General features: G+C 45.2%; 1 protein-coding gene across 2 annotated transcripts; it reads right to left on the bottom strand.

Moving 5' to 3' along the window:
• Positions 1–326: 326 nt before the first annotated feature.
• Positions 327–22983, bottom strand: ankrd50l (ankyrin repeat domain 50-like). 2 transcript variants are annotated; one of them, XM_037790302.1, is made up of 4 exons: positions 22796–22983; positions 17135–17965; positions 5139–5356; positions 327–4970 (listed from the first exon to the last, which is right to left on the bottom strand). In XM_037790302.1, exons 2-4 carry the CDS (start codon positions 17563–17565, stop codon positions 1441–1443), a joined length of 4179 nt encoding a protein of 1392 aa, XP_037646230.1. In that variant the 5' UTR covers positions 17566–17965; positions 22796–22983; the 3' UTR covers positions 327–1440. The 2 variants fall into 2 exon arrangements, with proteins under 2 accessions (XP_037646230.1, XP_037646231.1); XM_037790303.1 differs by lacking the exon at positions 22796–22983 and adding an exon at positions 18083–18262.
• Between the last annotated feature and the right edge of the window lie 235 nt (positions 22984–23218).

Genomic DNA, 23218 nt, shown 5'->3' on the forward strand with positions numbered 1-23218 from the left:
GTGCTTTTTTTCATGAAAGCACACATGGGAAATGTACTACTAAAATGTAGCTCCCAAGGTCCAAATACAGAAAAATGTTTCACAGACACAAAATATCACAAAAATGGAGGATAAATCACTGCACAACTCTCATTTCTCCACTTTCAAAAACGGTCCAAAAAGCGCTCGGTTTTTATATTCCCAGGTGGCCGCCATCAGCCCACCGCCAGACTTTCATCTCTGCGTGACGCCACTACATCAGAAGCTGCCTGTGACATTATAGTAGCAGAGTGCATGAAATACGACACGACACACATTCACAAATGAGCAGACGGGGAAAGGGGTAAGACAGTTTTATGGCACCGTTTGCCACTTTAATGAATGAATGTAATTAAATATTAATCCAATGCAAAATGATAAAGAACTAGAAATTGTTCTTCTTCTTCTTACACACACAAGTTTGGAATTAACAAGCCTCCCACATCCAACCCTCAGTTTTTATGGTCCAATTTTCACTTTGCTTCCTGCTTGCTCACAGACGCGCACACAGCGAGCGAGCCAAGTTGGTTCAGTACACTTGGCTTGTCTTGTAGAGTTTGTATCATAAACCCCACACTGGGTCAGGCTTTGGTAGGCTTGCATCTCTGCAAACTGTTTTTGGTTGTCAGCAATGGACCTATGGGAGGATGGGGGCGGGGGGGGCAGTTTACAGTAAGTGGCAAAGGCTTCAATAAAGATCAAGGCCACAAGCTTAAAGCTCTTAAACAAGGTTGTTTACTGCTTTAAAAAAAGGGGATCTTTACTAGAAAAAAATAATGTAAAACATTAACCCAACCTGTTCCAAAATAGGGAGTGTTAAATAGGGACTGCTTTAAACTTTAAATGAATAAGCGTGATCTTGCACTGCGAGAGCCCTGCTCAACACGCACAACAAACAGGCAACGGAAAGGCAGGAATGTAAAGCTCTGATGTCATTCAGTTGGTTCTTCCTCTGGAAGGAGGGGTGGAGGGGGGAATGGGGTGGGAGAGAGGGATCACTTCCTCTCTCTTCTGAACCCAGAGAGTCATTGTACACAGTGAAACCTGCCTTCTCTTTGAACTGCAAAAAATGTCCACTTAAAACTGAACTACCACAGACTATTTTTGTTTTGGTACCACAGCAAAACCTTTAAATACCCACACCGGGGCTGCAACTAACTGTTATTTAACCATTATCAGTTGATGTGTCAATTCTTTTTTTCAAAATAACTAAATTACTTAACCCTAATATATTAATTTAAAATGATATAAAACAAAAAAACAACAACATCAAATCCATATTTGAGACGCTGGAATGTATTTGGCAGTTTGCTTGATAAATTACTTTCTTTAAATGATTTTATTTACTGTCGATGAACTAATTGTTTCAACCCACACGCTCTAACAAAGTAGTGAAGAAAGTGTAGCGATGGCCAACTTTGGTCACAGGGGTGTCTCTCTCTTGTATAAGGCTGCGCTGGTGGGACCCTCAAACTGCAGTTTGATGGCCTGTTTCAGGTTAAGCTGCGGGTCTGTGGTTGTCATGGCGACCATGACATCCTCTGGCAAGGCACTACAAGGTGGGACTGGGGAAAAACTGTAGCAAGCGGGTGACAAAATATTGTTCTTCTCGGGTACAGAATCCCAAGCTTCCCCTTGACGTGGGCTCTGTAGCCTGTACGGGTAGCCCAGAGGAGGACTCTCTCTGTTTTTAGAACCTACTGCGGGGCTGTCTTGCCCTGGCGTTATCCCAAGGGAAGCCATGACTGAGTGCCATTTACCACCAGCGTATGTAGTCCTATCTGCTTTCATGAAGTTCGAGTTTTGTTTGTTCATTTTGTCGTGATATTCAAGTCCGGGCGACGAGCCTTTCGGAGGCGGTTCGCAGTTGTGCACCATGGCGGCAACCGTGCAAACGGTGGAAGGAGGGCTGCCTTTGGGATGCCTCTGACTGCTCCCATAGAGGCTGCCCACGCCTGAGCTCCCTGGCGGGGGGAGGGTGGAGGGACGACTACGACTGCGGGGCAGCGAGTGCTGTTGGATCTGCTGGATAAAGCTGAGGCTGTCTGCTGGCACGGTCTGCACTGTGGCCAACGAGTGGCAGGTGGATGAGTCCTGGGAGCTCTGCATGGAGTGGAAACGCTCTGCGGTGGAGCCGGGAGAAGATACTGAAGAGGAGGAGGTGGTGGCTGTGACTCCGTTACTCTCCAAGATGCCTAAGGAGAGGATCTTGTTGGGTTTTGAGGGGGAGACGGTACTAGAGTTAGGCAACAGGCCTACGTATGGCTTGGCTCCGTAGCTCTCCAAGAGCCTGACGATGTTGAAGTGCCCGTGTTTCCCGGCCACTTTGACTGGACTACGGCCATATTTGTCCATGTGATTGGGATTCGCGCCTCTTTCCAGAAGCATTGCGACAATATTTGTGTGTCCCTCCTGGGCGGCGATGCTCAGAGCGGTCGCCCTCTGGTGACAAGCGAGGTCTATATTGACAGCGCTGGTTTCGAGGAGACGCCGTCCTACGTCGGCATGTCCTGTCCAAGCCACCGAATGCATCAGCGGTCTCCCCTCTGCGTCCTGTGCGTTGGGGTTTGCCCCATGCTTTAGCAGTAGGTCTACCATCTCCACACACCCCTGCCAGGAAGCCACGTGTAGCGCTGTACGGCCCTCGGAGTCCCGGGACTCCAGGGGCACCCCTCCTTTCTCTATGAGGAGAGTGGCCTTTTCGAGGCGATCCTCCAACACCAGGAGGTAGAGAAGAGGCCTTCCCTCTGCGTCCCGGACGTCGGTATCAGCCCCTCGCCTCATAAGCAGTTCCGCGACCTCAGCGTGGCCCTCCAGGAGGGCGGCACTCAAGGCTGAATGTCCATCGTACGCCCTGTGGTCAATTGGAGAACGTCTGTCCAACAACAGCCTGACGGTGCTCCAGTGACCTTCCTGGGCGGCCAGTATAAGAGGGGTGCGTCCTTCGATGTCCATCTCTCCGACTCGTGCCATGCTGCCTCGCTCCGTCAAAGCGGCGCACACTACTCGATGGCCTTCGCAGGCTGCAGCGTGTAGCGGGGTCCAGCCGAGGTCGTCCTTGTGGTTCTCGTCCAGGCCTCGGTCCAGCAGGGCGCGGACGACCTCGACACTGCCTCTCGCTGCTGCCAGGCAGAGCGCTGTTCTGCCTTCGCAGTCGATGGCGTCCACAGCTGCTCCCCAGAAAAGCAGCCGTGACACTGTCCTCATGTGGCCCATTGCCGCGGCCGCCAGCAGGGGAGTAACAGCAGCCGCGGCAGGGACATTGCCGTTAGGGCCGGCAGTCTCATCTATATCAGCGCCTGCTTCTAACAGAAGCTCAACTACGTCGTCGTGGCCCTCGTAGGCTGCGAGAAGCAACGGTGTCATGCCGTCATGGTCTCTGTGTCCTGGATCCGCTCTGCGCTCCAGTAACAGACTTGCTACCTCACCATAACCTTTGACCCCTGCTACTGTAGGGACGCAGAGGGCGGCGACTGACAGAGCGGTGCGCCCATCTCCGTCGGCTAAGTTGACTTCCGCGTTGTGGTCCAGCAGTATCTCCACAGCTTCGTGATGTCCCATGTAGGCAGCGGCGATGAGCGGTGTGCGGCCCTTGCTGTCGGCTTTGTCGACCCGTGCCCCGTAGTCCAGCAGGGTCAGGACAATTTCCTCATGCCCCCCCCACGCAGCAGCTCTGAGAGCAGTCCGGCCCTCAGCGTCACATCCGTCCACGTCTGCCCCTGCGTCCAGCAGAAGCCGGACGGCCTCGCCGTGTCCTCCCCAAGCTGCAGAGCGCAGTGCCGTCCAGCCTTCGTTGTCTACGTGCTCCATCATCCGCACAGCAGTTTCTGGCTTCTGGCTCTTGGTCCATTCCAGGAGAACAGACAACACTTGGACATGACCCTGCCGTGAAGCCAAAGTCAGCGGCGTCTGACCCTGTTGATCGCTGGCCAGTGGATCAGAGCCGTGTGTCAGGAGGAGTTCGGCCACATTTGCAGAACCATCGTGGGCCGCGCTGGCAAGCAAGGTCTGTCCGTCTGTAGAACCAGGCTGGTTTACAGACACCCCACTGCCTAGCAGCTTCTTTACAGACATCTCCCTTTCAAATGCCTGCCGTAAACTAGTGACGTCTTCGCCTGTACAATGCACTGCAACACGTGAAAAACCGGCTGCAGAGACGAGCCCGCTCCTCTTTAACAGCTGAAGGACTTCCTGATTGACCAGAACAGGAGGCTGGGTTATGGATGTGGTGCCGCTAGGAGTAAGAGTTGGCACACCTGCCCACAGCATCCACAGTGCCAATAACGAAGGGTTTTCTTTATGGTGACCTGAGCAAACTAAATGTGTGGCTAGCTGGCAAGTGTCCTCAATGTCCAGGTGGGGTCCCTGCAAAGTCAGAGCCATGGCGAGCATACCGTGACCCTCTGCTCTGCTACACAGGTACTTCTGTGTGCAATACTTAACATCTGTCAGCCACTCGGCAAAGCTGGCATGAAAAAGTAGTTTGGCGCCCCCGGGGCCGTCGTTCAGGAGGGGCGCGAGGGTTCGGAGCTTGTTCTGGAAGTCCTGGGGGCTGAGCGAGGTGTCGTGCGTCCAGGCTGCTGTGAACAGCTGCTGGGGCGTGAGGGGCCTCGGAGCAGCCAAGAGGACATTGAGGAGAGGCCTGACGTAGACGAAGAGTCCCCGGGGGAACAGTCTCTGGCACAGCCACAGGTAGAGGCCGTTCAGAGTACCGGGGATGTCGCGGATCTGCCGGAGACCCACCAGCGAGCCCGCTATGCCGTCCAGCACGCGCTCGAGGAAGAGAAAGCAGCCGCCGCTCTTGATGTGCAGCAGATTCAGCATGTCGGCCGTGTCGGGGGTGAGCTGGCGGCGAAGCGTTGCGTCTCCATCCAGCCGGCAGAGGATGTACTGCTGCACGTCACGGACTGGCGGGGGTTTGCGCAGATCGTCCAGAGAAAGCCTACGAAAACCTATAACACAGAAAGAGATGCCAGTTTTTAACCCCAATATAGTTTAAACACTGTACATATACTTTATCAGTCCTACGTTCCTGTCTGGCCCCGCAGAGACCGATATTTACAACATAACAATATCTTAAAGTGCAACGCCCATTAAGAGGAGTTATCCTTTCTTCCTACCTGAGAACATCTTGCACACAGCCTTGTTTTGGCGGCGGACGGAGCAGATCAGCATCAGCCAGCCGGGCAGCAGGTGTTGATTGGCGGCCAGGAGCTGCGCAATGGAGCCGGTCTTCGCACCTTCCTCGACATCCCCATACCCGACATCCAGGGAGTCCACCACCACCATCAGAGTCTGGGCGGGAGGAGGAAGGTCTAACAGGGGTCCCAACACTGCTCTGAGGACACGCGAGAAAGAGACAGACACACAAAAGGAAGAGATTAAATTTAAGACGGCCATGTAAACAAATGCATAAAGTCGGTGACACCAAGATTCACTGAAGTCACTCGATCGCTATGCAGGCGGCATGATTTGAGGGGATTCCACTTAAAGCCCAGACGTGTTTGTTGAGTTTTTCCTTTCGCTTTCCATTTCACTCATTGTAGAAACAATCAGACACACAGTCAGTTCTAAAACAGTGTAAAGAAAACAACTTAATATAAGATAAGATATGTCAGTCAAACCAACATCGCAGCAGACGACCAAAGCGAAGCGCTTCTATCTGCGACATTAGCAGGAAGTAGGATTAGGAAACAAGAATGGCAAATATAATAATATATTCTACTGTGATTAAACTCTGGAATATGATTTGAATGACTGCAAAAACCTAAATCCCAGTGCAACTGTCCTGTAAGTGCACAGTCAGCCCCCACACCTTGCTGTGATCTAATCATGACTCAGGTTAATGGAACTCCTGAAATGTCCTGCTCCACCCTGGGCACGCTCTCACACACACATGATGTGTGTTCACAGGTTATAAACACACAGACAGTCCTAACATAACCAAGCATACTTGTACTGTGCACCTCTTCTTTCCAAGTACTTCCACCGACTATATTCATTTTCCTGACCCATTTTAAAACCCCTCAAGGTAACCTGCCTGAGCTTTGATTGGATTTCTTCTCAGCTGCACTACTGTGAACCTTAAAACATTAAACAGAACAGAGTGTATGGCTGGACCGTGTATTGTCAGTCTGTGAATTTGAGGCTAAAATGTTACATAAATAGTCAGTGGGGCACGTCTATAACGTTAAATCCAGCGGTACATGTCCACCAGGTCCGGCGAGGACACTAGGAGACGTGCTGCTCCACTCAACTGGCCATACAAGCGGTAACGTACCCTATCGTGGAATGCACGTGATTCGTCCCTGGTTTTGTGCTCACCGTTTCTAACAGGAAAAATCACTCTTTACTTTAGCGTTTGTAGGGCTGGCCCTCTGAGGTCCAGCCAAAACCATCACAATAAAGAATGTCCTGAATGAGGACCTGAATCCAGTGGTGGAGCACAATGATCAAAGGTTTTTTTGGACCTCCAGGCTCTTATTCCTGAATCTAGACTTTAGACCTGAGGCAATTTCATCTGAGGAGAATGACATCCTGCAGTTATCATGACGTACAGCACAGAGCTGCCGGAGCATGAACACTTCATACTGATAGTGAAAGTGGTACGAGGGCAGCGGGGGCTTGTTGCTTCCACATGATTACTGTTGCTGCAGTAAAAACATGCCTGAACAACTGATACCTATGATAATGTTATGGTAACTGTATAGTAATACTAGTTATTATAGGAACCCGTGTTCACCTTGTCCTAACAAAGCCAAGCAGCAGCAGACTTGTGTTTAAACTGAGCCAGGAGGGGGGTTGTAAAGCAGTAGTTACTGGATTACTGACTGCTGACATCTTTTAGCATCATCGACCATGAAACTTTGAATTTTAGAACGTTGCTTTAACTTTGTTATAGACAGACCAAATAAAAAAAACAAAAAACACTTTGGTCCAGAAATCTGAACAACTGTTAGATGGATTGACATGCAATTTTGTATTAACATTCATGTTCCCCATAGGAAGAATACTAATGACGTCGGTGATCCCCCTCACTTTTCCTCTAGCGCCACCAGGAAGCCAAAACTTGCTCAATACCTTGGTTTACAACCAAATACATGGAATATTCCCATCAGCCTCAGCTGTAGGCTACTTTGTGTTTAATGCTACTGTTATTAGCGAATATTAGCACCCTGGCATGCTAAAACTAAGATAGTGAACATTAAGGCTGGGAAGATGCACCTATCTCCCGAATCCGATACTATCACGATACTTGGGTGCCGATTCGATATGTATTGCGATTTTTAAGTATTGTGTTTCGATAGTACGATTTATGTTAACTTTTTTTAACTCTAGACCATGGGGACAAGTTGAATCATACACATCTAGGGATTTATAATTTGGAAAATATTTAATTTAAACATTAAATGTTTGATTTTCATGTCCTGAAGTTAAATAAATGATATCAGTCATTGTCAGGCATTATTTCTAAAAAATTGTAGCCATGTTGAGAGGCAATAGATATGCTCTGAATGTTGTATAGAGCACCTGTAAGCAAAAAAGAAAATACACAACACTGTACCTATAACTAGGGATGCACCGATTCAACTTTTTCAGTCCCGATAGCGATACCTTGGCTTTGGGTATCGGCCGATACCGAGTACCGATCCAATACCGTTGTTTAAAGTGGCAGTAGGCAGAATATTTTTGGCATCATTGGGCAAAAATTCCATAATAACCTTTCAGCATATTGTAATTCAAGTGTTCTGAGAGAAAACTAGACTTCTGCACCTCCTCAGGGCTCTGTTTTCAGGCTTTAGAAAATCAATCAATTCATTGAGAGAGCGTTCCTATTGACTGTGCTCCGGTCATGTGACCGGAACTCGGCGCTCCTTCACCAGATTTCACAATGGCGACGGTGTCACAAATTTTCAAATTTTACAGCTAAACCGTGCACTACAAGATGATTCTGAGAACATCTGAGGAGAGAAATAGTCATTAATGTAACATAATATTGATTCATATTTGATCAGCGCTGCCTAGTTTGACCGTTTGGTCGGAGTTCGCGAGTGATTGACAGCCGGCTCTCATAGACAGCAGCTGGACAGCAGACCTAAGATCAGTTCTTACTGCTTGTTTTCCTCCGGTCTGTGAAATCTTGCAGATGCCGTTGGGAGCACCGGAGGACACATGATTTTTTTCAGGTTACCTGTTTCATGTACTACTGTCAGGCTATAGTTATAAAAATAACTTGTTTTAATCATATTTGCTCCATTTCTACCCACTGCAGCTTTAATTAATAAGCTGTATGCTTCAGTGTGTGGAAGTGACTGGGATCATTCTGTTATGTGTAAGGCAACATCATGCTGGACTTAAACTTTACTTTCTTAACTTTGTAAAACAAAATGTAACAAATAAATACATAGATGCAAATTTAGTGAATTTTTACTTATTATTAAAATAATAAATTGCACACCACTTAAAATTCCAGTATATAATGTGTATAGTACATAAACATAGGCCCCTTTGTCACTGATATCCGATCTAGCTATTTGTGTCGGTATCGGCCCGATATCTGTGCATCCCTACCAATAACGACATACTGAATCTCCATTGTAAAAAAGTAATTTAATAAGCTGAATATATTTTTACCGGGTCGGTCTGGTTTAATTCTGTGCTCTGCTTCTCAGAGATGTGAACATAACTACACACAGACTACAGACAGGGGGTCTTGTTTCGAAGGTGACAAACAGTGATTAACCCGTGACAGCAGTCTGGTATGAACGGGTCACACAGAGGCTAAACTCGAGTCAATAATCCTGCCAAAAACACTGGGTGGATGTTTGCGTGTGTGCTGTCATCAGTGATAATGTCTGTATTTAGGAGTGACCAGAAGGTCCAGTCACCTTTAGTCACCAAACAGGTTTTCTTTAAACCCTGATTTAACAGTAACCTAAATAGTCTTTTTATCTTTTCAGCCTCTAAACGGCCACTCGTCTGTGGGTAATTTGCAATGTGTGTTTCTGGGGCCTAATAATAGCAAATCAAGCAACGTTTGCAATCGTGTAAAAGCAGAATATGCTGCTTCCAGAGGAATCAGCGCCAGAAGTGTTCATAAAACACCGGCTAAGAGATAATTCAACCTGTAAACAGAGCCGTGATGGCAGGAGAGACGCATGAAATTTTCAGTGTACCCTGGCAAGTACAGGAGCTTGGCGAGTGAAATCAAACAGAAGCCTGCGAAGTTGAATTAAAAGCAACTAAAAAGCAGGGTCATTAACTGAACGCGTTGAGGTCAACAACTAAGTATCAGTCTCAGGATTAACATATGCGTAGGGAGCGGGGTGGGAAATTTCAACATCACAGAAGTGAGTCACCCGTAATGATTAGACTTTGGCAAATGATGCATCCAACAAATGTGCCCTGATTGAGCTGCTGCCATGTTCTTATTCTGAAAACACACAAATTAGCTCCTCTATTAAACTGTTCATAAATGAACAAATGTGTCCTCACATAATGGACATTCTAACTAGCAATCGATTATTTGGTGGCAACATGTACATTAGTTCAGGGTTTACCTCAGGAAGTTAAGTCGGCCACATCCCGATGCATCTCCACTCATGAGAAATAAGTTAGAAGAAATCAGCCTAAACAGTAATGAGACTCAAATATATGGCTTTTGCTGTGTGAAATAGCATGTCTAATTTTCCCCAAAGGTTTATGCTATATATCATAAAATAAATTCAGAATTATATTTCATTTTCATGATGTTAGATGAGGCAGTCTTTCAGACAAGGCGGCTCGCCTCTGCTATAAAAAAACAGCGGCAATCCCTTTAGCTATTTCCCAATTCCAGTAATTACCTGTTCAAACCTCTTCAGGCCTGCAACTACAGCTTATTTTCATAATCAATCAGTACAATGCTAAAAAAGAAATAGTGAAAAAATTCCCATCAGATTCCAAGATGACATAATTGCTTATTTTGTGTGAGAGGAGACCCGAAAATATTAAAATTAAAATTATATAAAACAGTGAATGTTTGTCATTTTTGCTTGATTTGGCTCTACGTGATGAATTTACTATTTATCTATTTATTATTGTTGATCAAATTTATTTGGATTGATCACTTGTTTGAATAAGAGAACAATATAGGTGAATAGTAATGGTCTTTAGTCAGAGAGGTTCACATCAATATCTCCTTCAGAAGATATTGACACACCAATAGTTGTAGAATACTCCCTCTGGTGCTACTTGGACACGTCTGCAGTGATGAACCTGTGGTCAGGTGTGGGGGTTTTGGGTCTTGAACATAGACTGTATAAAAGAATTGGACGTAGTCACCGTAACGTCACCTATTGGTTTGTGGACTACAGTTTTTTCAAGTCTCAAATTTGACATTTTGGCCGTCGCCATCTTGTTTTTTTGCAACTAGAAGTGACAATAGAGGGTGGAGCTAAGTACAACCACATGCTGACATTTTTTAGGTGACCAAAAAGTTTAAAATTAACTTTTGTGAACTGAAAGCACACTGTGAAAGGGTTCAAGTTACAAGACGGAAACGCGGACAACTGCTTTATGGTCTATCTGACTCTAAATGGGACCATCATTTACTAAATGAACATCATGCTGTATTGAAGAAGACTTGAAACTAGCGATTGAGACCATAAACTCATGTTTACAATGTTTACTGAGGTCATAAATCAAGAGAGAAGTAGGCTCATTTTCTCATAGAAGTCTATACAACCAGACTTTCTTTTTGCAACCAGAGGAGTCGCCAGTGTCTACTGGGGAGGAGGTAGACCCAGAGGTAGCCCACTGGTCTTAAATCCACAGGTCCACAGCCACCGCGAGGTCTTGTTCAGCAGCCTCCAGAATGTTCTTGGTGTTCTGTACTGCAAGTATCTCATCACCTTAAGACGTTGTCTCGCACGTCTTTTATTATCGAGCATATCCTGCAATTAAAAGCGGATTTAAACCCTGCCCTGGGTGACGGCTACATCAGCTTATCTTGCCTCTGTTTGCTTTAGTCATCTGATTAAAGCGACACTCCCGCACTGGGCACACGCTCAGGTCTGCGGAGGAGGAAGTGTAATGAAGCTTTTTCCGCTCAACTCAGCCCACATAGTCACAGTGGGCACAGGTCTGGGAGTGACCTTTGACCCCTTTGAGCTTTAATTCAACTACTGGAGATGTCACAATCAAAGCAGGTTTCCTCAGAGTCAAACATATTACACCAGTACATCACTCCACTGGCTATCTGACCTGCTCACAGACTACAATCAGATAAGACCTCTCAGACCATCCTGTCCTGTTCTCTGGAACAAACCGCCTGATGACCACGCTGAAAAGCAGACTGAAAGCAATTAGGCTTGTGATTAGTTCTATTGTGCTACACTATATCGGTGTGTCTGTAGTTTATGTTCCTGGGGTTCTTTGCTGTTATTCAGTGGTTCGGTGTTTGTTTTTTCTTGTATTCTTTGCTCTCTTGTTACCGTTGCCTTTTCTTGCATCATATCCATCATATTCTTCTGCATGTTACCTGTTGCTACATGCATTTGAATATGAAATAATGGTGAATTTAGCTACAGTATAATACAACACATAATATCATTGTGTTGCATTACTGAGCTGATTTCAGGAGCAAAGATCAGTTAGAAAACTGGGCTTTATTTTCTCAGCCATGGGATGATTGGCTGTGAACCTCCTTTTGTAGAAACACCATCAGACGAAAGAAAAATATATTTTTCATAAGTGCCCTGGGCAAGAAAGGCAGCAATAACAATCAGCTACAGACTACAGATACTGTATAAAAAAAGGTTTAAAGAAAATATCACAAGTTCAGAATTAAACATGACTCCCAACAGTTTGTGGTTTTTAAAAGCAAAGTGGACCAACCATGTATAATAATAATAATATGATAGACATGAGATGTATGAATTAAAAAACTAACAGTAAAGAAACCCATCTGTATAATTTATATATACACATACATATGAAAGAGCATTTGGCAACCATGGTAACATTTGTGTATGCATTTCAGCATGTGAGTGCGAGGATTAAAGTGAGCGAAACACACCACACGGCAACTATCCCTTAACGCCTTTTCGTCCCGTCTCTACATCATTATTCATTATTATTTATGTCATATCACGTCCAGTAGCTGTCTCCACAAAAAGCGCTCATAATCAGCTTTGCTCTTGTGAGCTCTTTGTGACACTAAGAGTGATAAAGCCCACTGAAGTAAACATGTCCAATGAATGATTGACCTGTAGGCCTGTCGCAATAATAACCGCAATATTAACAAGCCAACCGCAGGGGATGGCATGCAAACGCCACAACCACTATGTTCGCTATGTTTTTTTTTTTTTTAATTCTTTGCCATGGGAGTGCTGCATTTTTACACTTTGCTACAAAAAGGCAGCATGACGAGGCACTGAGCGTCCATTCTGCGCTGAGCGCTGCACGTATGTTGTTTTTTTTTCTGGTCGTCGAGAGTTGAAAAATGTTCAACTTTGGGTAAAACTCCACAATGACCAAACGTCACATCTAGGGATGCACCGATAACACTTTTTTTCAGACCGAGTACAAGTACTTACATTTGGGTACTTGCCGATACCGAGTACAGATACGAGTACTTCTCTGTGCCAAAAGACCCTCGTTAACATCCAGCTGGAGGGTGTGAGCAACACAAGGCAGGCTGGGGAGTCCCATATACGAGAAGTGCGCCGAGACCGGCTCTAGGTCGGCTTGGAAAGGCTCGGGGTGAAGCTGGTTTGCGGCCGCAGCTTTACAGTGACCCCCTCTCTCCCCGCTGGGGACGGCCCCCTGCTCCCGGTGCGACTGTCGACCGGGGCGGACTGTTTTCAGTGCGCCCCAACCGGGTCGTGCCGCCAGATCGGGGCTCGGCCCACGTAAAAGGCGCCAGGGGTCTGTGGCAATGTCGGCAACCCTCCTGACCCGTCTTGAAACACCGACCAAAGAGTCTAACGCACGCGCGAGTCAGAGGGTGCAAGCAAAACCCCGTGGCGCAATGAAAGTGAGGGCCGGTGCGCGTCGGCTGAGATGGGATCTCGGCCCAGCGGGGTCGGGCGCACCACCGTAAAGTGGTATCGGTGCCGTTGTATCGGAGCCGTTTTGTGAGTACATGAGCATATTATCGGACCAGATACCTGATACTGGTATCCGTATCGGTGCATCCCGAGTCACATCCTACATGTAGGCTACAAGAGCTGAACAATAACAACGGAGGAGAAATGAGTAGAAATAGACTGCTGGTCCGTCCTCTCTCCCTACGTGCTTCAGCCTTCCCTTCATCCAGAGCGAGTACTCTACCTTGTGCCGACATTTTGATATTCCGTATCATAGCAACCAGACGCAACCAAATCGCAGCTGAAAAATCCGCTGCACCTTGTTGCCCTTCATTGTTCTGCATTAAACAATAAATAAGTATTTAATTCGTTCTTCATCTTTGTCATTTAAAAAGCAACAATATACCTAATAATAGCCAAACAATAAAGCGTATTCATAAAGCACCAAAATCAGGATAAATAAAGTAATTTGCAAAAAGTTGCAATAAGACTGCATGTCGCGCTGTTGAGCCAATAATCATCACCGCAGGGGAAATTCTTTCACCGCGACAGCCCTACTGACCTGTCAGTCCATATGATGATTCATATCATGTGTTTACTCCTCTTGCAGTGGTGGAATGTAACTAAGTACTGTTAAACAGTCCATGTGAGTACTTAAAGCTATGGTTGGCAATCTTCTTCAAAAATATTTTTTTGATCCATTTGTTGAAATTCTCGTTATATCCCGACGGCAATCTAGTCAAATGCTCTAACAAAAAAAAAGAAGAAGGAGAAATCAGGAATCTGTGGCTGTCGCAGGACTGTAATAATTCGTCCCATCATTTCATTCGGCCCGAATGTAATAATTGGACGGCCTACCTGCCTGTCTGTCTGCCTGTGTGCACTCTGAACCTGCACTCATTGCGTGTCACCAGAGTCTAAACCTGTTAGCTTGACAGCTGTGAGAACTAACAGTAGCCATGTTGGTTGTTTATGTTCATAATGATCATTTTGGGGGAGTGTCTTTGGAGGGAGGCCTGAAGGGGCTGTCAGTGTTGGCGTCTTGGCATCTTTCTCTCTAGATTTAGTGACTTTTGGAGCTACTTTCATTGGAAAAGAGTTGGTATCACTGGGCTGGGTTTTTCTCGGTTGGATCATTTTTTGAACTATAGCGTAATCTTGCTAGTTTCTCAACATTACCAACCCTATCTTTAAGTATTCCATTCTATGCTTCTTTATATATATATATATATATATATATATATATATATATATATATATATATATATATATATATATATATATATATATATATTTCTACTACATTTAAGAGGGAAATGTTGTACTCTATACTTATACTACGTTTCTTTGACAATTATAGTTACTTTTCATATAAAAAAACATGATACGATATGTACGTACTGTACTACTAATCTACACAGTGGTATACAAAGAATCTACTCCACATTGATGGACTACAACATTCAAATGCTCTTACATATACGTATGTGATAACAACAGAATAAAATATAATATTCTATAATAACAAAACATGAGAAAAGGAGCCATTCTGTATAATGAGTACTTTTACTTTTGATACTTTAAGTACATTTTGCTGACTTCTGTACTTTTACCTACGTAACTAGGACTTGTAATGGAGTATTCTTAGACCACGTACATCTACTTTTACTTAAGTAAAGCATCTGAGTACGTCTCCCACCACTGTCCTCTTGGTACGTTTGTAATAATGCGATAGTGTGAACATGAAATTGACCAAACCTAAAAAGGCAAGAATGGATCATTTTGTCCCGGGCTAAGTGACCCAAACTACAGGTGTGAAACCAATCTAAAACTATCCAACCACGATGCATCCAGTTGTTTCCGTAACTAGGATCTCAATTCACAGAAAGGAGACCAACTTTTTGAACATTCAATCTGTTAAAAAGCTTTCGGGTAGAGGGAGCAACAAAGAGTTAAGGACTTGCTGACTACAGCCGGCTTGTTGAAGGCATACAGCGCGTTCCATGTAAATGCCCTTTCACTGCCAACTCAAGCCCATGTTTCAACAGTTTGTCAAACGGCTGTTCTCACATGGCAATGTTTCGCCCCGCAGCCACTTTCTCTCACGAGAGCTCCGAACACAAACAGCGTCTGGCCGTGAGCCAGTCTGAGGGGAATGAGGAATCCAGCTCGGTACTTCACACCACAGAGGTAAGCAAACACAGGAGGAGCGTAAAAGGGCTCAGACTCATTGCAGAGCAAACACTGCCGGGAGACAGTGAAAAAAAAGTGCCGGAGAGGAGGGTGACCTCGCCGACTGGTGCTGAGACGGTCACTGGGGGTACTGGAGGCATTTTTCGCCTCTTTGTTCTGTTTTTTTCCTCTCTGAAAGGAAGTTGTGTCGTAAATAACACTGTAGCATTCATTCCCACTGGAGACCCATTGTGTGTGCTGTGAATGGGCGGCATTATATGAGGAGGAGAAATAAATATAAGACGAGGAAGAATAGCTGCTGCCGTCTTTTTCCTGCGACTGTCTTTTTCCCGCTTTGCTTCAGCGATGGTTGACACTTTGTTTTTAGGCTTTGAAACTGTCTGGTGACAGTCCAAACACCCGCAGAGAATCACCTCCATTTAGACACAGATTTGCAAGATATGTAAGAATTTCCTAAAAAACAATGTATAGACTGATACAAAAATAATCCCTCTCAATCATCATTTATGTCCCAATAGAAGTATGTGGTGGTGTCTGTTTCTGCAGTGACCCTGAACTCTTCATGTATTTTCTCTTTTCTTCTTATTTTGCTTTAGTCTGGACGCTTCTGGGTGTCTGCAAACAGCTTTTGTGCCCCACGTGGGGGTGTAACCCCCAGCCAATAACAGCGCGCAGGGTGTGCAGCCTATTCAGGTGTTCAAATATCGCCGCTTTGTCACGCCCCTCGGCTTCTGATACCGGTACACAAGTCCCCCCTTTAGCTCTGGTACATACAAAAAGAGTCGTATTTCACGAATGATAACGGGTTGTGTTATGTGCATGTGTTCCAGTGATTCCCCCGGCTGATCTCTGTGCTGTGAATGCTGCTATGATCAGTGTGTGTCTGTAGTTTGACCAAGAGCAGCGCTGTGCCACACACACACATACTTCGGCTGCATTCATTCAAAATCTGGCAACTCGGTTCCTTCCCGCAGGGTTGTGCGAAGTTAGTTGTGTGTTTATTTGTGTTTTGGAACGTAACCACCGAGAAACAATCAGAAAATTACGTTTTATTTCTCTGATTCACTGCTTTGTTCTCATTAACGCCGCTCCCTCACTTCATTCACTCTATTGTTCGCTCGACCATCGCTGCTCTCTCTCACGTTTAATAATGCGTTATTAACTTTGACAGCCCTACAAAAATATTCTCATTGTGATGCAGATTTCAAATCAGCCAGCCCTAGTTGGAAGTGTAGCATTAGGATACAAATCAAATTCAGATCATCCATGTTGTGTAGCCTTGAGATCATCAAGCATGCTTTTATGTTCCAACACCAGCAATGGTTCCTGAATGCGTCTATGATGTCAAGTTAAAGCTTTCACATTGTCATGATCAGGGCGATGGTGTTTAAAACGACTACAAACGTTGAATGTTTTCGGTCGCCACAATCAAATGTTGAAACCGACTATTTACAAAACAAGAAAAGGAACCCGTGGGGCAGGTTCTCACCGTGTCGTTTTCACCACAACAAACCACTTGTTTGCCTGACTGACTCGTGTCAGACGTGACTTTGCTCAGCTGCTCCTGCTTTCATCAACAGTATTAAAATCACCATCCACAGAATGTGATACCACACATACATGGTGCTGCTGGGTTGAGCTGGGAATGATGAGCCACCGCTCTTGAACATGCACACACACGCCGAGCGCCTGGATGGGTTTCGGGCTTGTTACCTTTCGTTTAACTTTCCTCTCCCTCTCATTTGGCAACCTTGTAATTCCTCCTCAAATCTGCTTGGATAAATAAATAATAACCCTCTTCACAGATCAAGCGTGTGACTGTCACATCAAAAAACTTTTTGAAAAATCCAAACCTCTTGAAGGTGTCGTCGGGGTCTCTTTGACAGGCGAGAGGCTCCAGAGAAGAGGATATCGACGAGCTGTTGAGGATCTCTTCGTACCCAGGAGAGAGGAGAGGCGAGGTCCTCAGCTGCTCCACCAGGCCCAGGACGAACCGCCACAGCAGCGTACTCCTCTGGTCCTCCCGCTGGCAGAAGTGGGAGGCCAGGCAGCGCGGTGCCAGCCCGGCTGCCAGCCCTGCCTTGGAGGTGGGCCACACCGCCTCGGTGCACAGGGCCGTCTTCCCGGCGCCGGGGCCCCCCGTCACCAGCAGCCCCGGTGGCTGCCCCGGCACGGAGCGGGTGTCCAGGCAGCGCCGAAGCTTGTCCAGGGCCCATTCCCGGCAGTAGAAACGCCGGCCCCGGAGCAAGCTCGAGGAGCTGCTGCGAAATCCACTGCTGCTCATTTATTCCTGGGGGTCTGACTTCCAGGCGACAACTCGCTGCTCTTAACTCCACGTCCCATGCTCCTCCGGTGATTTTACTCCTGGCTTTTTAAGCACGAGCTGCAGCTGGTGACACCTCTGGTTCGTGACAGCTCCAGGTTATTTCCTCACACTTGACAGTTCCTGAAAGTGTTGCGTCAGGTGATTATTATCAGTGGCTGTCCTTCCACTTCTTGCAGGTCTCGAGGTGGTGATTCTGACAAGGAGAGGAGTCAGAGAAAGGTCGAGTCAGCGAACGGATCACCTCTTCATTTTCTTGACTTCGGATTTGTCACCATCTTTTTTGGAAACGCCAAAGCGAAGAGGAGGACCCGTGGTTGGTTACCGCCGTTCGCCGTGTCTCCTCCTGGAGATCGTGGAGCTGTCAGAAATCAGAAAGAGGGGAGAGAGGAGTCAAGAGAGGAACTGACAGCATGTTTTTCCACAGATATAATGACACAGTATCTCACCCCTCCCCTGATGACTGAGTCGTCCCTACCGTCTTCCAGTTACAGACATCCCTCCTTTCAGTTTTTGTTCTCTTCAGATTTCAAGCATCGATTCCAAACTGCAGCTTCAGCATGAAATTCTCTCTTTCCTTTCCCATGCCCTCAGCTCTTTACAACCCTCCGCTCACACACCTCACACCTCCCTCTCTCTCTGTCTCCATCTCTCCGTCTCTCTCGTGCTCTCCGGTTTTTCCTGTTTGGGGTTTATTTGTCTCCTCCCTCCCTTGGTGTTTCTCAGCATGTCAAGACATGCACAGGAGAGCAGAGAGAGAGAGAGAGAGAGAGGGAGAGAGAGAGAGAGGGGAGGAGAGAGGGAGGACTCCTGTGGCTGTGAGCGATTCAACAGCTGACAGGTGGGAGGGGTTATCTGTGGTCAAGGTTCAGTCGCAGGGCAATACTACACCTGGAGCTTTAGTTTGAGGTGATTTATCCACGTAAAGCCACACCATGCCGCTGAGATTTTGTCTCATGAAAATGACTTTCTAATCTTCTGAGGTGCTGTTGTCATCAAAGCATGGCTCTTGGAATTAATTTGATTTCATTCATGAATCAACAGAGACATCATTGAGACACTTTGGGATAATTTATTCATAATTTATCAAGCAAAACAAATTATTTAATTTAAAATCTTAGATTTTGTTAAGTTGTGATGAGCTTTTTCACCTTTTTCTGAAAAATCTAATATATAATCAACTGATAAATCAATAATTTAAAAAATAGTTTGTTGCAAACCCCAGTTAAAGCGAGGGTAGACAGAATGTTTTTGGCATCATTGGGCAAAAATTCCATAATAACCTTTCAGCATATTGTAATTCAAGTGTTCTGAGAGATAACTAGACTTCTGCACCTCCTCAGGGCTCTGTTTTCAGGCTTTAGAAAATCAATCAATTCATTGAGAGAGCGTTCCTATTGACTGTGCTCCGGTCATGTGACCGGAACTCGGCGCTCCTTCACCAGATTTCACAATGGCGACGGTGTCACAAATTTTCAAATTTTTCCTCTTCATGGCTCTGTTTTCAGGCTCTTAAAAGAAATCTAGCCCGTGACGGGAGACTTTGACCAATCACAGGTCATTTTAGAGAGAGAGAGCGTTCCTATTGGCTGTTCATTCAACGGAGGCAGCAGTCAATCACTCGCAAAATTCTGATCAAACGGTCAAACTAGGCAGCGCTGATCAGATATGAATCAATATTCTGTTACTGTTATGCCTATTTCTCTCTGTTTTCAGAAACATGTTTTAGTGTAGGGTTTCGCTGTGAAAGGAGCTTTTCGTGAAGGAGGCTAAATAAAGCTCCAAATTTACACTAAATTTTGGCGTGAAAAAACTGTCATGGCCACTTTCAAAGGGGTCCCTTGACCTCTGACCTCAAAATATGTGAATAAAAAATGGGTTCTCTGGGTACCCACGAGTCTCCCCTTTACAGACATGCCCACTTTATGAAAATCACATGCAGTTTGGGGCAAGTCATAGTCAAGTCAGCACACTGACACACTGACAGCTGTTGTTGCCTGTTGGACTGCAGTTTGCCATGTTATGATTTGAGCATATTGATTTTCACTAATAAATATATACATACATTTGCATAAAGCAGCACATTTGCCTACTCCCATGTTGCTAGTATTAAATACTTGACAGATCTCCCTTTAAGGTACATTTTTGAACAGATAAAAAATGTTAGATTAATTGTGCGATTAATCACGATTCATGTTTTAATCGCGATTAAATATTTAAATCGATTGACAGCCCTAATTTCTTTCAAACTGAAAATGAATGAAAAGCTAACTACCATTCTGTATCAAAATAAAATGACACAAAGCAACTGATGCCAATACAACTCAAGACTTTGGAAAATTGGTGCCATAGAAATTGAATAGTTGGCAAAAAGAAAAAAAATGCTTTCAAAGGAATTACAGTAATTATGTAATTTTCTGGGATTACATGCTGTCACACCACCCTCACCACCGCTGTATAATAAGCTGTGTGCAATTTACACCATGCCTGTGTTTAGGTAATGCACAATGTGTCCATCAACAACACACTCAGAATTCCATCAATTTTAGAAGGCATGCTACTACTTGATGAAGTGGATGAAAAAAATTTATAAAAGACGGTTGGACCTCTGATAAAAAAAAAAACCCTTTAAGGAATCCAGATGAGGAATGTCAACGGCTTCTGTGACAAAGTTAAGAATGCTACGCATTCCAAGATAGCAACTAATCAAGCACCAGCTACACTAAGCTGAATCTGTCTGATTATAACCGTGATTTAACACTTGAGCATTGAGCAGAAAAAAAAACACAACCCTGCTGTGCATATCATCTACAACATGATAGCCTGGTGGCAGTCTGATTTAGAGAGCCAATTGGAAGCATAATATGTTGTACACTGTTAGCTGACAGGTGCCAAATACTGAAAATGAACTGTAGAATGAAGAGATGTTTTAGCAGGGCACTGAAGACTGACACCGAGCAGTGAAGTCGTCTACATTCTTGGCATTACTTGTGGTTTTTACAAAGCCCTCTGAACCTGGCGTGTAGCCTGTAAAGACGCTGGTGCAGCAACCAACCAAAGCCTGGAGCAGCGTCTTTATAGCGCTTCACAGACATGCTGTCTATGCAGAAGTCAATTTAATTTTTATATAGCCCAATCAGGCCACAGACCCTAATTTGGAGGCATAATTTATTTAGTTATAGTTCCTGGTCTTCACAGCTCAAGTGTTTCTGAATGTAATATTTAAATGTTCACTGGTGGAAAACCACTTATTTAGACTTCTACAGGCTACTTTATGTCTGTTTCCAGTCAGACTTCAGATGGAATGAATTCAAATGTAATGATGTTTCGCTTCATGTAATGATCTCTACTTTCATTCTGCTGCCCTGTTGTTATGGCAAATATTTCCCCTGTCTGACCCAGATTTTGTCAAGGGGCACACGCGCACATTAAAAAGCCAATAAGAAACCTCGCGTATATATATATGGCCAAGAAATAGACATTCTCCAGGGCACATCTAGATGTGTATATAAATAAGGCATCTCTAACCTTCTACCCCCAATTACGGAAACCCAGGTCTCTTGTTCACATGACCCCGACTGTAAACACGCTGAATGAAGTTGCTAGGCAACCGGTGAAGACACTGTACAAGAAGTACTGGGAGTAGGATGGATAAACTGTCTTCAATCAATAAGAAATTGTTAAGGAAATTGTTTGGGAAATACGCTGACCAGAACTTGCTTTTTAGCCAAGAGTCAGATGAGAAGATTGACACCACTTTCATGTCTAAAAAAATATAGATGCATTTCTAGGGGGTTCAGTGACCCCCCCCCACCCGAACCAACGCAAACTGTGCCTGTGCACAAGAGGGGGCCGTTCATGTGGACTCTTTTCTGGAACACGTTAAACACGACCCCATTTGAAGGCACCGTATATCCTCCATATCTGTCCAACTTGCTGTCGGTGACATCACATTCCCTATTTCCAAAAATGTTGAACTATACCTTTAAATGAAAAATTTGCAGCAATAACCCATAAGTAATTAAATAGTTTATATTAAAGATACAGTTGACGATGTTGGAAAGTAGCATGGCCTCAAGAGCTCCGACTAAACCCCCCCCCCCCGGGGCTCCTTCCAAGGCAACGCCCCTCCCCCCCCCCACACGAACACACATGCACGAGCACCGCCGCATCGTAACTACTTCACAGACACAGAATGGAGAGAGGACCTCAACTCAACAACGCTACCTCATGACAAGTAACCGCGGCAGTGCTACTGCAGGGCTGAGTTTTGTCTTCCATTCTCAAGTAATCTCGCGGCGGCGACGCGCTTTGAGTTCAGGCTAGTGCACGCCTAGGGTAGAGTACGAGCAGGGAGGCAGGGAGGCATCTGATTGGTTCTTTCCAAGCGGACCACGAGGCAGTGATTGGTAGATGTTTTTACAGGATCACAGCAGCTACAGATGACGGCTCTTTTCCGGTCCTTTTTCAGAGCTCATCAGTAATGGATCTCTGTCGGGGTGTAAAGGCCATTTTAACCAATATAACAAATAGTGGATACTGGAGAACATCGTCAACCCTGCCTTTAAGGAGTGTGTTTGTAAATTAAGATGTTTATATTGCCTTTTTAAGGTTTTAAAGGCATATTTAGTCGCTTGCCTACAGGATGAATTGGGACTGTTTAAAAAAAAAAAACATTTTGAAATGTTTTTGTTTTTTTCTTATCACCTTTTTATTTACCTCCACACAGTTTTAATAACAGACTCAATGGTTTCAGCATAAATTAAGAGTACACTGTGTCCTAAAATATGGCACTTCTAGGCTACTGTACATTAAACATTACAGCCAATCAGCTGCCTCTCTCGCTGTAACCATCAGTGTCGCTGCCTGTCGGGCTCTACAGGTGATCCTCTACAGGTGATCCTCTACAGGTGATCCGCTGCAGGCTGTCATCTCCTCCACCTGTCTGCTTCCACACCAACAACCACATGATAACCCCCTCCAGGTGTTTAATGGCAGTAATCTAGTGCTAATGTGTGTGTTTGAACTGAGCTCATTGATCAGACAGCAGTGGTCGACGCCATTGTAAACAACAACACAAAGCAAACAGCCCACTTTGTCAGTTTGTTTCTGACTAAAAAGCTCCTAAAGTCCGAAAAAAAGACGTTTTAAACACAACGTGATTTAAAGATCCAGCTAACATTGATCTTACCTGCCAGACGCGCTCTCCATCTCGCTCTCCCTCCTGAGCCTCAAACCGACAGAAACCACAGACAGCACTTCACCGGATTTGAATCACGTGTTGCCACTCCCACAATCCTCCACAGCATCACATTAAAGGTGAACTTCTCGTTGTTTCCTGTGGAGATGTCCTGTGGAGTTCAAAGACTGCCGTTTTCTCCAGTATGTCTGTCTCCGTGTCTCAGGCGGGCTGCTCTCTCTCTCTGTTTCCGTGCACACTCTCAGAGAGGATGTTGGAGAAAGAAGAAAAGGCTGTTACAAGGACATCTGCAGGACTGCTTTCACACTGATGTGTTAGACTGGAGTACACATTCATGTCTTACTCTTACTGGATATATGGAAACCTATTTGTGCCAGAAAAAAAAAGACAAAAATAGATGAAATGTTTGGAGCG

This window comes from Sebastes umbrosus, chromosome 13, assembly GCF_015220745.1.
Source record: "Sebastes umbrosus isolate fSebUmb1 chromosome 13, fSebUmb1.pri, whole genome shotgun sequence".
Taxonomy (NCBI): Eukaryota; Metazoa; Chordata; class Actinopteri; order Perciformes; family Sebastidae; genus Sebastes; species Sebastes umbrosus.

Coding starts and splice junctions, on each gene's coding strand:
- ankrd50l (XM_037790302.1), bottom strand. CDS start 17,565: ATGAGCAGCAGTGGATTTCGCAGCAGCTCCTCGAGCTTGCTCCGGGGC. Junction 5,357..17,134: donor CCCGACGACACCTTCAAGAG/GTTTGGATTTTT, acceptor GCGTGTCCTCAG/AGCAGTGTTGGGACCCCTGT. Junction 4,971..5,138: donor TGTGTGCAAGATGTTCTCAG/GTAGGAAGAAAG, acceptor TCTGTGTTATAG/GTTTTCGTAGGCTTTCTCTG.